The 14,995-nt window shown below is 43.1% G+C and overlaps 1 protein-coding gene across 1 annotated transcript in view; it reads left to right on the forward strand.

Annotated features, from left to right (window-relative positions):
* LOC121280566 (voltage-dependent L-type calcium channel subunit alpha-1D-like) overlaps positions 1–14,995 on the forward strand; it is a 676,393-nt gene that overhangs the window by 622,092 nt on the left and 39,306 nt on the right. Inside the window, exons 42-43 of the mRNA XM_041192702.1 lie at positions 7,178–7,294; positions 10,620–10,987. Of these exons, the coding sequence (XP_041048636.1) occupies positions 7,178–7,294; positions 10,620–10,987 (485 nt within the window). The remainder of the gene's footprint in view (positions 1–7,177; positions 7,295–10,619; positions 10,988–14,995) is intronic.

The following is a 14,995-nucleotide window of genomic DNA, read 5'->3' on the forward strand; positions in this document are numbered from 1 at the left end:
ACTGAAACTCCACCCACAAAACAGTGATTTTTGGTGCAAAAATGGACTGCAGGCTTCAGAGGAGAAATTTATCAGAGAAAAAAAGAATTTTTGTAGCCGTCTTCTAGCTTTTCGGAGCTGTTGGAAGCGGTTACTGGATGGACTCTTCTTTCCTGAACAAGTCTCCAGTGTTTAATCGACCTCTCTACCCCCCACCCCCCCACCATCTCCTGAAGGGATAGTAAACAGCAGTAATAGATTCCACACTCTGTGGAGTTTTGCTTAAAGCTAAACCCTCCAGGATCAGATATTTAATCTCTGTTCATGCACAAACTTTGAAACAGTTGGACTTAAACAAATTAAGTTTTCCCAAATTTGAACTATCAGGACCCAGTGCCTGCTTGTTAGAGTAAGGTGTGATGTCTCAGAACAAATGAACTGTGTGTAGGATCCCTGCATTGCTGCATAATCAGTTACATACGTTGAGTTAGTACTTGATGGTTGTTTCACTTCCACACCAATTTTTCTGCTGCATGTGAAAAGGCTGAGGCTTGTATGCTTCTCAATAAAATCTTCAAAAACCATGCCGCCACCACTTTACATTCTTCTATTAGACGTAAAGGTCCAATCAAATGACAAGGATTGGCAAAACAATAATGTGAGTTCTTCATTAGAAGATAAGACTAGATACATACAATGTTAACTGGAAGACTCTGTAGGCACATCTGGCCTTGACTACTACTGTATATTCTGGTACAATCATGGGACTACCACATTACACCCTGTCTCAGTGGTAGTGATTGGCAGCAGTTTAAGATACACACCCTTAAAGGTACATGTACTTCGTATCACAACAGATAATGCACACTTTTAATTCTATGTCTTGGATTGTGTCAAGCTTCTTGAGTATGTTTGTATCTGCACCTACCCAGGTAAGGGGAGAGTATCCTATTAAGCTTCTGGCTTCTAACTTGTAGGTGGTGGAGAAGCTTTTGGTGAATCAGGAAGTGAACCACCTGCTGTAACTCTTTTGAGTACAAACATGTTTCCATCTGTTTCAGATGAAGTTACATTGTTTCATAGTTTGCCATTGTGAGATTTAAACTCTTGATCTTGGGGTTACAAACCCAGTACCATAACCACTTGGCTATTTAGGCCAAGCCTCCGCCTGCTGTAGAATAACTAGCTCCTGATCTGCTCTAATAATCATGTATTTATGTGACTGGTCCAGTTCAGTTTCTGGTCAGTGGTGACCCCAAGGAAGTTGATGCTGGGGAATTCAAGATGGTAATGCATTAAATCTCGTGGGGAGGTTGACACTCTTTTTATTGTTGAAGATGGTCATTATCTGAATGTTGCAAATATTACCATTTCAGCTCAAGACTGTGTATCAAAAATTTAGTTTGAACCAAGAATCCCCTCCAAAACCTTGAAATATAGCAGAATGAATTAATGCTGCCTAGAAAAGAACCTTACTTTAAATGCAGATCCTGAATGGCACCAATCTCAGCATTCATTATCTGAAAGCTTCTTGAAACTAGCCATCTATTTCAGGCTACCTCATGCAATTGCTCTTCTTCCATCCTTCTGTATGTTTCACTCTGTGATCCCCACACAACTCAGCAGGTCAGATTTTGCTGTCAAAATGAGGCTAAAGCTAATTCCACTCATTTTTATTAATTTGCCAACTTAAGGTGAAAAGCAAATTCCCGTTAAATGGCAATATCCAAATATTGCTGCTGGAGTTGCCCCACTCCATATTTAGCTTTGCAAGAACAGCATCTTACTCTCTGCCGTACTATTGTCCTACATTGAATCTCACTACAGAAAGTTATCTTCTCATGACAAGCATTAAGATGCTTTTATCAACATGATAAATGCTAATTACTGCCAACCAAGCTGTCTGGCACTGAAAATAAACTATTTCAAATATGAAGTTTCATTCCTTCTGGAATTAATTATTATTGGAGATTTTAAAAATTTCAATTTAAAAAAAAATTGACATCTTACTTTATCTTTGTCCAATTTTTTCTCTCTTAATCCAATTTTTCTTTCCTTCTCTTTATCTCTTTTTATACTTGATTTGACTTTGAAGTCACCCTCTATAATTTACACTTCTTCATCATTCCTCTGTTTATATTTGAAACCTTCATTCTGGTTGTTTAAGAAGTTGGCTGCCCTGTTCACTAGGTCCCAGATACCCTGCTGCCCTCACTGCACTGTGAACAGCTCACAATTCCAGCAACTTGCTACACAAACAAATGTTGAAATCTAAATGTGCATGAGCAAGTCTAACTAATGGCAGATACTATTAAATGCGCTGTTCCAGCAAAAACTGGGCCATTATCTGCTTCTGGAGTGGCAGTGAAGTAAGTGCTACAGTGTGGCAGGAAACGGATGGGCTCTCTGTCTCTGGTCCTGCAATCTACTGCTTTTCAGGCAACTCTATGGCAGTACAAAGAAAAATCATGAATTGGGATCAGCAAGAACTTCTTGAATCATATTTTTAGCAGTGCCAAATCTAACAACTTGCCTATTTACAAACTACCTGGAAATTAAGCATATAAACCAAACTCGTTACAGAAAGTTAAGTCATCTACCAGCTGTTCTCCCATGGAAATCACAGAGAGGTGGCCCAATAAGTGTAGGTTTCTTTGAAGTGTGTTATGAGAATGGTTCCAGGGATGAGGAACTTCAGTTATGAAGTTAGATTAGAGAATTTAGAACTGTTTTCCTTGGAAAAAAGAAGGCTGAGAGGTGATGTGATAGAGGTATTCAAAATCATGAGGGGTCTGGACTGAGGAGATGGGGAGAAACTGTTCCCACTCATGAAGGGATCAAGAACAAGAGGGCACAGATTTAAAATAATAGGTAAAAGAAACAAAAGTGACATGAGGAAAATCTTTTTCACTTAGTGAATGTTTAAGGTCTGGAATGCACTGCCTGAAAGTGTGGTGGAGGTGGTTTCATTTGAAACATTCAAAAGGGACTTAGACAGTTATCTACAAAGGAAGAATGTACAGGGTTATGGGGAGAAAGCGGGAGAATGGTACTAAGTGAATGGCTCATTCGGAGAGCTGGTGCAGACACAACAGGCCTCCTGCACTGTAACAATCCTGTGATCTGGAGGTTGGCAAAGTCCCCCCAGTTTTCAACCTCTCTATTCTTTTCGGCAATTCTGAGACTTGCACTCCTAAGATATGGATGAAATGCTATTTTGTGAGGTTTGTCAGCATTTGGCTATTGACCACTGTGCCTCCCTAAACAAAAGGACAACAATAGCCAGAATGCAAATGAGTACTGGGGAGTCTTTATAATCTATCCACCATATGAAAGGGCTCCTGGGAAGGTAAAACAAGCATGAAATGGGTTATCTTGTGCTCAAAGTGAGCAAATGGGGTGTATGAAAATAAAATGCAACCTTTTGAGGGATTGTTTATATGTTACAAGTGTGTAGTTGCACAATATTGCAAGAAATAAGTTCAGACTCACCTTGACAAGCCTCTTGACATGCAAAATTTCTTTCATGTACGGGAGGCTGATCTGTTAATTGCATAAGTTATATTGACCTGCTTACCCACCTTTCTACAGACTGGCTTAATACCAGCTTGCTGAATAAAATGTCCATCTTATTGAAAAATGAAACATAGGGTGGAATCGTCTGCTTCCGTTTGCGATGGGCGACATAGCAGGTGGGAGCAGAAAATATTGAGAGGTCACAAGAATCGATTTTCATGTCGTCATAAAACCAATTTGCGATCGTCCGGTCCACCTGTCAATGGCCGTGTTTCCCACCGCCACACATTGGGAACCTAATTTCAATACTTTAGCATTGTATGATAAGCCCTGCTCTCCGGAATCATTCCCCCATGCTGGAGCATCCAGGTACATCGGTGTGCAATCACACCGACATGCTTTAGTACATAAGCGATGTGCACCTGGCGGGCTGCACTTCGCTCAGGACTTCGAGGTTTGTTTGCCTACCTTGCTTTGGCAGCACTCGCAGTCATCAGTGCCAGGCTTCGCAGACAGTGCTACAGCACTTTTGGGGAGTCTCTACCTATCAGACCAGTCATAAGGCAGGCGTTGCTTTTCAGCTGCAGGGAAGGGGGAGAGATGGCCTGAGGCAAGGAGAAGAGGCTGCAGGGCACGCGCTCTACTGGGGAAGGTGGGTATACCCAGGGTGTGTGTGGGGGCACATGTTGATCTGTGCAAGTAGCCCTAAGATAGCGAGGGTTGAGGAGGCAGTCTCCAGATGAGATGAGGTGAGATGGAGATGTGAGGGCGTGTGCGAGAAAGTGAGCGTTAATGACCCTTGAGCTGGCAGTGAGTGAGGTGCCAGTGAATGTATGATGGTCTTGTGAATGTGAGAGTTTAGAGTGATGAGATGGTTGCCTTACCCTGATGGCACAGATGAGATTGTTCATCCTTTTTCTCCACTGGATGGCCAACCTCTTCTGTGCAGCGTTAGCACTGACCAACACAGCCACTGCCTGTGATGAGTTTGCTGCACCTCCTGCTGCCAGAGCAGGGGTGGAGAACATCACGGTGGGCCTCCAAAAAGCATTCCAATGACAGGTCACTGAACTCTTCTTGGCTTCCAGGGCCATGTCTCCACTGGAGCAGTCCTGAGCTGCAAGCATTGAGAGCTGTATGCGTGATTGCAGTTTAGATATAGCACCCGGAGTGAGGAAACGGTGATGTAACGGTGTGGCAGGCGATTCAGAGGCTGCCCGCCAGTGAGATGGTCTGTTTCCTGTAGCTGTATAATTAATGAGGCAGGAAGCTGACGATATGGTGCAACAACATTTCATGCTCACTGCTGCACTTAGTGCACTTAGGGATGATTCCGCTATAATCTTTCTGGGATCTCCCTTGCATAATTTTCAGGGCTCTCACACTAAAGGAAGCTGCCATCCCTTCCACCTGGGAATTGTTAGGCTTTTGTCTCATTTCTGGTAATGTATAAACAAGAGAAGCACTTCCCTCAGACAAGGTGCTGAATCTGCATTTCGAAAGCACCGACCAAGAAATCCTGTCTCTTCTCAACACTGTGCCCCAGCACAAGACATGAATTGAGCTGTGAGCATACCCACCAAAACGTATCAAGAACTCGGTGCTTTTGGCCCACATTCTTCACCTGAAAAATGGTCACATGCTAGGGTAATATCCTGTCCCCCCCCTCTCCCATGGCTTGCTTTCAGGTGCTTGGTATGCTGAAAGCAAGTGCTATAAGCCCAGGACCCGGTCTCAACAGCATTTCTAGAGCAAGCTGCAGACACCAATCAGGCATCCAGAGGCCACTCACGATTTGAAGAGGAACAATTTGTGCCATCTTCCTTTCCAGCCACAGCCCTCAAGTAAAGAAAGGAAAGGGAGGAGAATGGGAGGGTGGCTAGTGTGAGGCACCAGCAGCCCATGGTGGTCCACAGGAGCCAGCTGAAGTGTGCCTGCTCTTTCCCAGCTTTACCTGACGGTAAGTTTAAAAAAAAGTAATTTAGGTGGCAACCTTTGGCGGTTCCTTTAATAACTGCTGGTTAAACCATTTAAAAACCTAAAACCTTGAGTTACGTATATCCAGCCTTTGCTAATGAATTTCTGGGAAAGGAAGGAAGCAAAGTGTCCGTTTGAGCTGGCCTTCAAGGTCATTTGAACACTCAATATGGTGTTGGATGCATTTCAGACACTACCAGAAAATTGGGGCTTTTTGTTCCGACCTGCGCCCACAAAATGGACACAGCAGGGTTCAATTTACCATCTTCTTCCCCAACTGAGAAGTTTATTCAAACCTACAATACATAAAGCTAAAGCTGATTCAATCATAATGCTTAAGACAGAATTAGGAAAACAAGCAAAGAAGAAAATGAATGCACAGGGAAAAGAGCTCGAAAATGAAAAGTAGGCATCTGTAATGTGGAACTAGTGCCAGGACAGTCACAATGGACTGAATGTCCTCCCTTTGTACTGAAATATCTATAATACGACAATAAAAATAACAAGCATCTAGAGAAATGAAAGAAATGCAGAAAATCTCTTTTGTTCACCCACCTTCAACCATAAAGCAGTGTTTTTCACTCTTTGCGATAGAAATTGGTCATTGTCATGCCTGCTTTACACACTAGTTGCATCCAGGGCCAGTTTTAGAACTGTTGCCTTGCATCCATATTATGTCTGAAAGATGTCCACCCAATATTAATTCAGTACATTTTTTAGGTGTCCAGGCCAGCCATCTAAATCAGGTATTATTTGCCTTACACATGTAACTGAGGGACATACTGCCTGTTTTAGATCCCTTCTGCTAAATTGCCTGATCGGTGAAGCAGGAACCAAGCCTTCAGGATTTTTCAGTGGCCTGTAAAGGTTTTAAACATAAATTGAAAAATCGTTCCTATGGAGCAGGAAGGAGCAGGAGTGCTCCCCTGACTCCACAGCCCTCTAGCTCAATTTCTTGCTCCTACATCCCCACCTCACCCCTTTCCCACACCACCCAAAGTCCTAAAATGACCAAGCTATCAGTGGACACAACAAATCATCCAAATAATATTAACGAGACACAAGGTATAATGTGGTTCAGCCATCGATAGTGGTCAGTGAATAGGATGGAATCAGTGTTTAGGGAATGGAGTTTGTGGCAGGTACTGAAAACAATGGCTTCGGGCTCCCCTGTGTTTAATTAGAAGAAATTTTGGCTCATCTAGGACTGGATGCAGTCTGACAACACAGGAGCAATGGTGCTGTGGTAAATCTGGGTATCATTAGCATAAAGACATTCTCAACAGAATTTACAAATCAAGTGCATAAAATTTATTGAATAATGGCAATGTATTTTGTGTAATCGTGTAGCCCACACACAGATTCTAGCGGATGAATCCAGCCTTCTGCTCCAAACATTAGATAACCTTGATGTAGTAACTTAGTGCTTCAGCTGGTTGTACCACAAAGTGAGAGGATGTCAGTACCAGCCTGCAGTTTCCCAAATGAGTTGAACTATCAGGAAGAGGTACTGGGAAGGGAGAGGGAACTGAAGCCATATCACTCTCTTGTACCTTCCCTGGTTAGCTGAAAGATAACATCAGCACAGGCCCAGAAGCAGTCAACCTGCCCAGTTGCTCAGCAAAAGGATTCTTCACGTCACCAGAAAAGCATCTGGGATATTAATATGAAGTGACATTTCTAGATTTTGTATTTTATTTTATAGGCTGGGCTTAGAACTCTACATGACATTGGACCAGAAATTCGTAGAGCAATTTCATGTGATCTACAGGAAGAGGATATTATAGAGGGGACTCAAGAAGAGGATGAGGATATATACAGAGTAAGTTAACAGCCCTTTAGTAACTCCTGTTTTTTTGTTCCCTCAAGTAACATTCAGTTACACAAATCACCTAATGATGGTAGCTCAGAGTATTTTACGTGAATGAATACTTGAGACAATTTTCTGTGAAGAAATCATCTGAATTCAGAAATTCTCCTTTCAGAAGAATAAAAGTCTTGGTTTATCTCAATTTAGTTATAGATATATAAATCAAAAAATCAGTTGGCTTGGAACTAGCACTTTTTATTACAGGATTTTTGTATGGCATTCATGACCACATTAGCTGAAAATCATTTAAGTGGTGGTCTATGGTGTAGTCCAAAAACACTAAGAACTTACATAATGGGCGAGATTTTTTGGCGCCACCTGCTACTGGGATTGTCAGGTTACGCTGAAAGTCAATGGACTTTTAGCTGTGCTGCTGAATCTCCCATGGCGGGTCCGCCATGAGGGAGCTGGAAAATCCCGACCAATGTCTTTAAATCCATTGTAGAACATGATATAATGGCATCACAAGATGATGGTGCATATTGTAGTCACCATTTATAATCACATGCTGGTGTACATTTAATACTATATATTGGTTCTTGTCATGCTGGTAAGTAGATATAATGCATCTGGCTAGATACAGTGGGTGTTCCTGCATCCATTGAACTCAAGCGTAGCAGTTTGCCATGTGTGATATACAATATTACATGCTTGCACAGTGCTACATTATTTTGCGTATTAGAGAAAGACAGAACTCCAAATTGAGTGCAGCCACTATATCCTAGCTAACAAAACTCAACTAACATTACTTAGTGAGATAGATACCAATCAAGAGGAATTTCTATGTCATTGAAGCCAATGGTACTGAATATCAAGCAGGGCATATAAACTGGCCAGAATGATACCACCCATTCTGCGATACTACCCAATAAAAATTTCTAGCTGGATATGCTTTACGCATGTAAGAAGTTTTATTCTAATAAGGACATTAGTGAAAGCTGAAATGATTAATTCTGCAGTATCCCACTAGTGATAAATAACTGTCCTATTAATTTAGGAATTGGTTTAATATTTCTATTCCTATTTGTAACAGAAAATATTTAGAAAGAAGAGGCCATTTAGCTCAAACATCCCACTTTTTTGATGAACCTCAGTGCTTCCTTTCAGCATAATTTACGTAGAAGTGATCAACCCTTATCAATAAGCTCGCTGATGTAATGCAAATTAGCATCCAAGTTGCGGCGACTTTTTTTTAAGTGTCAGGGCAAATTGTAAAATACCCTTTCAGTATCCAGTTTAGAAAAATTTGTTTGTCAAAAGCAATGAAAATTACTGATCTAAATAATTGCTCTTTTGCTCAACTTATCAGACCATTTGGTTTAACAAACACTGCCGTCATTTACGCTTAAAGGGCTCTTCAAATGTACTTAAAGATAAAGAATGAAAATAGCTTAAAATCATTGCTATAAAGTCTGGCAATCTAATTTAAAAGACAAGAGAGAGTTAATGCAGGCAGACTGAGGTGACAGAGATAATGTAATAGAACAAAAATTGAAATTGGCATAGCAACAAATTACCAATGAATGGCTTTGACCGTGTCAGCTCCACAGGGACCCCATGATGTCATGACATGACAATATCATGATGCACAATGAGGCCACTATTTATATTCATCTAATAGTGTGACACAGTTAAATCAAATAAAATAATGGGAAGTTTTCAGTTGCACTTACAATTATTTCCATTAAAAGTTTGCAACAAGTAAGAAAGAAAAATAGCATTTAATTAAATATATGTTATGCAATTCAATTAGCTTTTGAGTAAGCATCATTTTGCATGTGAAAGGAATCCATCCACATTCACTCAAGCTTGCACTGCTTGTGTGTTATTCACCCCTCTTGTGGCAGTACATGTCTGTTACTCTTATTTTTTGTTTTACCTCTTTGATTCCCTTTCATTCGCATCAGGGAATAAGAGGATCCTTTCTGTATTGCTGTAAAAAGAACTTCTATTCATTGATTACTGCTAATGAGATTGTCAATTATAGCACCATGACTGAAATTTCTGGGGCTGGAGGGCTGCAGGAGCAATATAATCTGAATAGAATTTGAAGCAAAACCAGCTTCCATCAGGTTTACAACCCTTTTTTTACGCAGGCAAATTCCATGCCTCTTGCATCTGCCTTTTCTCAAGTGGCAAGACTGATGGGATAAAGTTTTCCATCAAACATTTCAACATTTCTGCCAACAGAGGCTCCAACACTAAGTACAGTGCATGACACAAGGGGTGGAATTTAATACCCTCCTCGGTGGTGAGTTTGATGGCGAGGGCGCATTCAGTCAGGGACAGGGTGGCAGATGAGTATCCCACCATCTTCCCACCTCTGTCCCAATTAAGTCCATGGCTGGAAGGCTGGTGAATGGCCTTCCTGTGTACCACCAGGTGGGTAATTGAAGGGCTTTATGCCACCGCCACTGGTATTCACCCTGTGGTAGGCAGCTTAGGACACCTACCTGCGCTTGCTTCTGGCCGCCCACCTCACCTCTTCTCCCCTCCCCTTCCCTGTGACCCTCACCCTGTGACCCGAAGGCATCACTCACCTGTGCTTGGGTGCCTTGACAAACCTAGGCCTCAGGTGGGTGTAGTACCAGCAGCAGCATCCATCACCTCCCCATGGCGCTGCTGAACCATAAAATGCTGCCAACCTCTGATTGGCCAGCAGCTTTCGGTGGGATCCTTGATCCTCGGGAAGGCCTGCCATTGCCCTGTTAAGTGCCTGATTGAAACTTAATTTGGCAGACCTTCCTGAAAAGGGACAACGTGGGGCTCTCGCTGGCTCTCCCTCCAACAGGACAGAGCCCCATTTCATCCACAATAAATACCACCCATGGTGTGCTTTCATGCCAGGACTGGATCCTAGCTAAGTGGGTCACATGCCAGCTTTGAACATGCATAATCTTTGGCTGAAACAGCAACGTGCCAGTTTCAAATCCCTGACTACCCCTTCCTCAAAGAGGGCAGACACCTGAGTCCCACGATTGGGACAGGTGCACCGTCATGCAAATGATCCTGAAACCTTGACTCCAGGTTTAAGGATAGGGTTAGGGCTACATCAGACTGGAAGTTAGAAGTTCCATCCTGTCGCACATGCAGCAGCAGACCAGGTTGCCTGAAATCTCAGATCCAATCCCTTCATTAAAATGCAGATTTTCTTTGTTTTATTTAAAGTTCCTAGGACAATCACTATATAAATGACAGATTGCCACTGGATAGGAATACATTTTAATAATTCTTAATGAAACTCAATTTTAATTATTTTTCTTTCGACATTTTGCAGAGAAGCGGTGGCCTCTTTGGCAACCATGTCAACCATGTGCCTGGAGAAGAACAAAATGTCATCCAGCAAACAAATGTTACACAGCGACCCTTGCAGGTTAAACGACTCTCAACTCCACCAGTAGCTGATTCTGATAAATCTCCATCTTCCTCCAACTTTGAGAATTCTATATCCCATAACCAATTTAATCACAGCTTATTGGGAAAGGTCTCACCAAATTCCACTAATGCCAATCTTAATAATGCCAATGTGTCCAAAATTGCAAATGGAAAACACCCCAGCTCCTTAAATCATGAGCAAGCCACTGGCAAAAATGGCAACTCCCACACATTGTGCGTTGAAAAACCAAGGAAGTCAAGCAGCAGAAGGTGAGAATTTTCAATTTTTTTTTCTGTAATGAAAGCGACGAGTTTCTTTTAAATTAAAATTAGTTAATTGTTAACAATATGCAGGACCAAGTAATATTCAGCACTTCACTTAATAGGCAACTGCTCAAATGAATTGAGAAAATGGTTCTAAAGTCTGCCTAAAAAAGTCTAAATTCTTTCTCTGCTCTAAATAAACATGCCATGGATCCTTCAGGTATATGTCACAATGAACGTGCCTTTTTAATTGAGGAAATTTGTTCCCTGAGATGCGAAATGTTATAAGCATGTCAATTTCAAATAATGAACATGCCATCCTTGACTGAATTATACTAGTCTAATAAGGTCACTAATGAACCTAAAGAGCAGGAGTTCAGTTTTTCTGTACATTGAATTGCTCATTTGCACATGGGGGATTTACGAGAGTATTGCAATGAAACCAATTAAAAGAAAATTTACATTTATCAGAAAAAAGATTGATTGTAACTAGAATTTAGTCATAGCAGATTCGAATGTTTTATTGTAAGAATAAGATGGACTGGAAACAACTTCAATTATTATTTGTAGGGGTGGTGGTGTAGTGATAATGTCACTGGACCAGTTATCCAAAGCCCAGGCCCAGACAGGAGATCAAGTCCCACCACAGCAGCTGGTGGAATTTAAATTCAATTATTAAACCTGGAATTAAAAGCTAATCTCAGCAATGTTGATTATCGTAAAAGTCCATCTGGTTCACGAATGCCCTTTAGGGAAGGAAACCTGATGACCTGACTCCAGACCCACAGCAATGTGGTTGACTCTTAGTTGCTCTCTGAAATGGCCAAGTAAGCTGCTCAATTATATCAAACTTCTACAAAGTCTACAAAAAGGAATGAAACCAGCCAGCCACCCTGGCATCGACCTAGGCACCAGAAATAACAACGGCAAACTCAGCCTAGTTGACCCTGCAAAGTCCTTCTTGCTAACAGCAAGGGGCTTGTGCCAAAATTGGGAGAGTTATTGCACAGACTACTTGAGCAACAGCCTGACATAGTCATACTCATTGAATCATACCTTACAGACAATGTCCCAAACACCACCACCGTCACCTGGGTATGTCCTGTCCCACCGGCAGGATAGATCTAGCAGAGGTGGCTGCGCAGTGGTATACAGTTGGGACGGAGTTGCCCTGGGAGTCCTCAACATCAACTCTGGACCTCATGAAGTCCCATGGCATCAGGTCAAACATGGGCAAGGAAACCTCCACATACCACCCTCCCTCAGTACTCTTGCATGCTGAACACCACTTGGAGGAAGCACTGAGGGTGGAAAGGGCACAGAGTGTACTCTGGGTGGGGGACTTCAATATCCACCACCAACAGTGGCTCAGTAGCACCACTACTGACTGAACTGGCAGAGTTCTAAAGGACATAGCTACTAGACTGGGTCTGCGGCAGGTGGTGAGGGAAACACTTAAGGGAAAAACATAATTGACCTCATCCTCACCAACCTGCCTGCCGCTGATGCATCTGTACATGACAATATCGGTAGGAGTGATCACTGCATAGTTGTTGTGGAGACGAAGTCCCGGCTTCACATTGAGGATCCCCTCCATCGTGTTGTGTGGCACTACCACCGTGCCAAATGGGATAGATTTTGAACAGATCTAGCAACTCAAGACTGGGCATCCAGGAGGCGCTGTGGGCCATCAGCAGCAGCAGAATTGTACTTGAACACAAGCTGTAACCTCATGGCCCAGCATATCCCACACTCCACCATTATCACCAAGCCAGAGGATCAAATCTGGTTCAATGAAGGGTGCAGGAGGGCATGCCAGGAGCAACACCAAGCATACCTAAAAACGAGCTGTCAACCTGGTGAAGCTATAATATAGGACTACCTGCATGCCAAACAGCATATGCAGCAAGTGATAGACAGGGCTAAGCAATCCTACAACCAAAGAATCAGATCTAAGCTCTGCAGTCCTGCCACGTCCACTTGTGAATGATGGTGGACAATTAAACAATTCACAGGAGGAGGGCGCTCCACACATATCCCCACCCTCAATGATGGAGGAGCTCATCACATCAGTGCAAAAGATAAGGCTGAAGCATTTGCTACAATCTTCAGCCAGGAGTGCTGAGTGGATGATCCATCTCGGCCTCCTCTGGAGGTCCCCAGCATCACAGATGCCAGTCTTCAGCCAATTGATTCACTCCACGTGATATCAAGAAATAGCTGAAGGCACTGGATAGTGCAAAGGCTATGGGCCCTGACAATATTCCGGCAATAGTACTGAAGACTTGTGTTCCAGAACTTGCCGCACCCCTAGCCAAGCTGTTGCAGTACAGCTACAACACTGGCATCTACCCGGCTATGTGGAAAATTGCCCAGGTATGTCCTGTACACAAAAAGCAGGACAAGTCCAACCTGATCAATTACCGCCCCATCAGTCTACTCTCGATTATCAATAAAGTAATGGAAGGAGTCATCAACAATGCTATCACAGGGCAGTTGCTTAGCAATAACCTGCTCACTGATGCTCAGTTTGGGTTCTGCCAGGGCCACTCAGCTCCTGACCTTATTACAGCCTTGGTTCAAACATGAACAAAAGAGCTGAACTCCCGAGGTAAGGTGAGAGTGACTGCCTTTGACATCAAGGCAACATTTGACCGAGTGTGGCACCAAGGAGCCCTAGCAAAACTGGAGTCAATGGGAATCAGAGGGAAAGTTCTCCACTGGTTGGAGCCTTACCTAGCACAAAGGAAGATGGTTGTGGTTGTTGGAGATCAGTCATCTCAGCTCCGAGACATCACTGCAGGAGTTCCTCAGCATAGTGTCCTCAGCTGAACCATCTTCAGCTGCTTCATCAATGACCTTCCTTCCATCATAAGGTCAGAAGTGGGGATGTTCACTGATGATTGCACAATGTTCAGCACCATTCACGACTCCTCAGGTACTGAAGCAGCCTATGTCCAAATGCAGCAAGACCTGGACAATATCCAGTCTTGGGCTGACAAGTGGCAAGTCACATTCACACCACACAAGTGTCAGGCAATGACCATCTCCAGCAAAAGAGAATCCAACCATCACCCCTTGATGTTCAATGGCATTATCATCACTGAATCCCTCATTCTCAACATCCTTAGGAGTTACCATTGACCAGAAACTGAACTGGATTAGCCATATAAATACTATGACTACAAGAGCAGGTCAGAGGCTAGGAATAATGCAATGAGTAACCCACCTCCTGACTCCCCAAAGCCTGTCCAGCATCTACAAGGCACAAGTCAGGAGTGTGATGGAATATTCCCCACTTGCCTGGATGAGTGCAGCTCCCACAACACTCAAGAAGCTTGCCACCATCCAGGACAATGCAGCCCGCTTGATTGGCACCACATCCACGAACATTCACTCCCTCCATCACCGACATACAGCAGCAGCAGTGTGTATGTTCTACAAGATGCACTGTAGGACTTCATCAAGGCTCTTTCAACAGCACCTTCCAAACCCAGGACCACTACCACCTAGAAGGACAAGGGCAGTAGATAGATGGGAACATCACCACCTGGAAATTCTCATCAAAGTCACCATCCTGACTTGGAACTATATCGCCTGGAAAATCCTGGAACTCCCTTCCTAACAGCATTGTGGGTGTGCCTACACCACATGGACTGCAATGGTTCAAGAAGACAGCTCACCACTGGCTTCTCAAGGGCAACTGGGAAGCCCACATCACATGAAAGAATTTTTAAAAAATCCATGAGGTGCTGTAGGCCATCTGTAGCTGCAGAATTGTATACAACCACAATCTGTAACTTCATGGCCTGGCATATCCCCCACTATTATTATCATCCAGCTGGGGTATCAGCCCTGGTTCAATGAAGAGCACAGAAGAGCATGCCAGGAGCAGCACTTGGCATACCTACAAATGAACTGTCAACCTGGTAAAGCTACAACAGAGGACTGCTTGCATGCCAGACAATGGAAGCAGCATGCAGTGGACAGAGCTAAGCAATCCCACAACCAAAG

The sequence above is a fragment of the Carcharodon carcharias genome, chromosome 7 (genome assembly GCF_017639515.1).
Source record: "Carcharodon carcharias isolate sCarCar2 chromosome 7, sCarCar2.pri, whole genome shotgun sequence".
In the NCBI taxonomy this organism is placed as follows: domain Eukaryota; kingdom Metazoa; phylum Chordata; class Chondrichthyes; order Lamniformes; family Lamnidae; genus Carcharodon; species Carcharodon carcharias.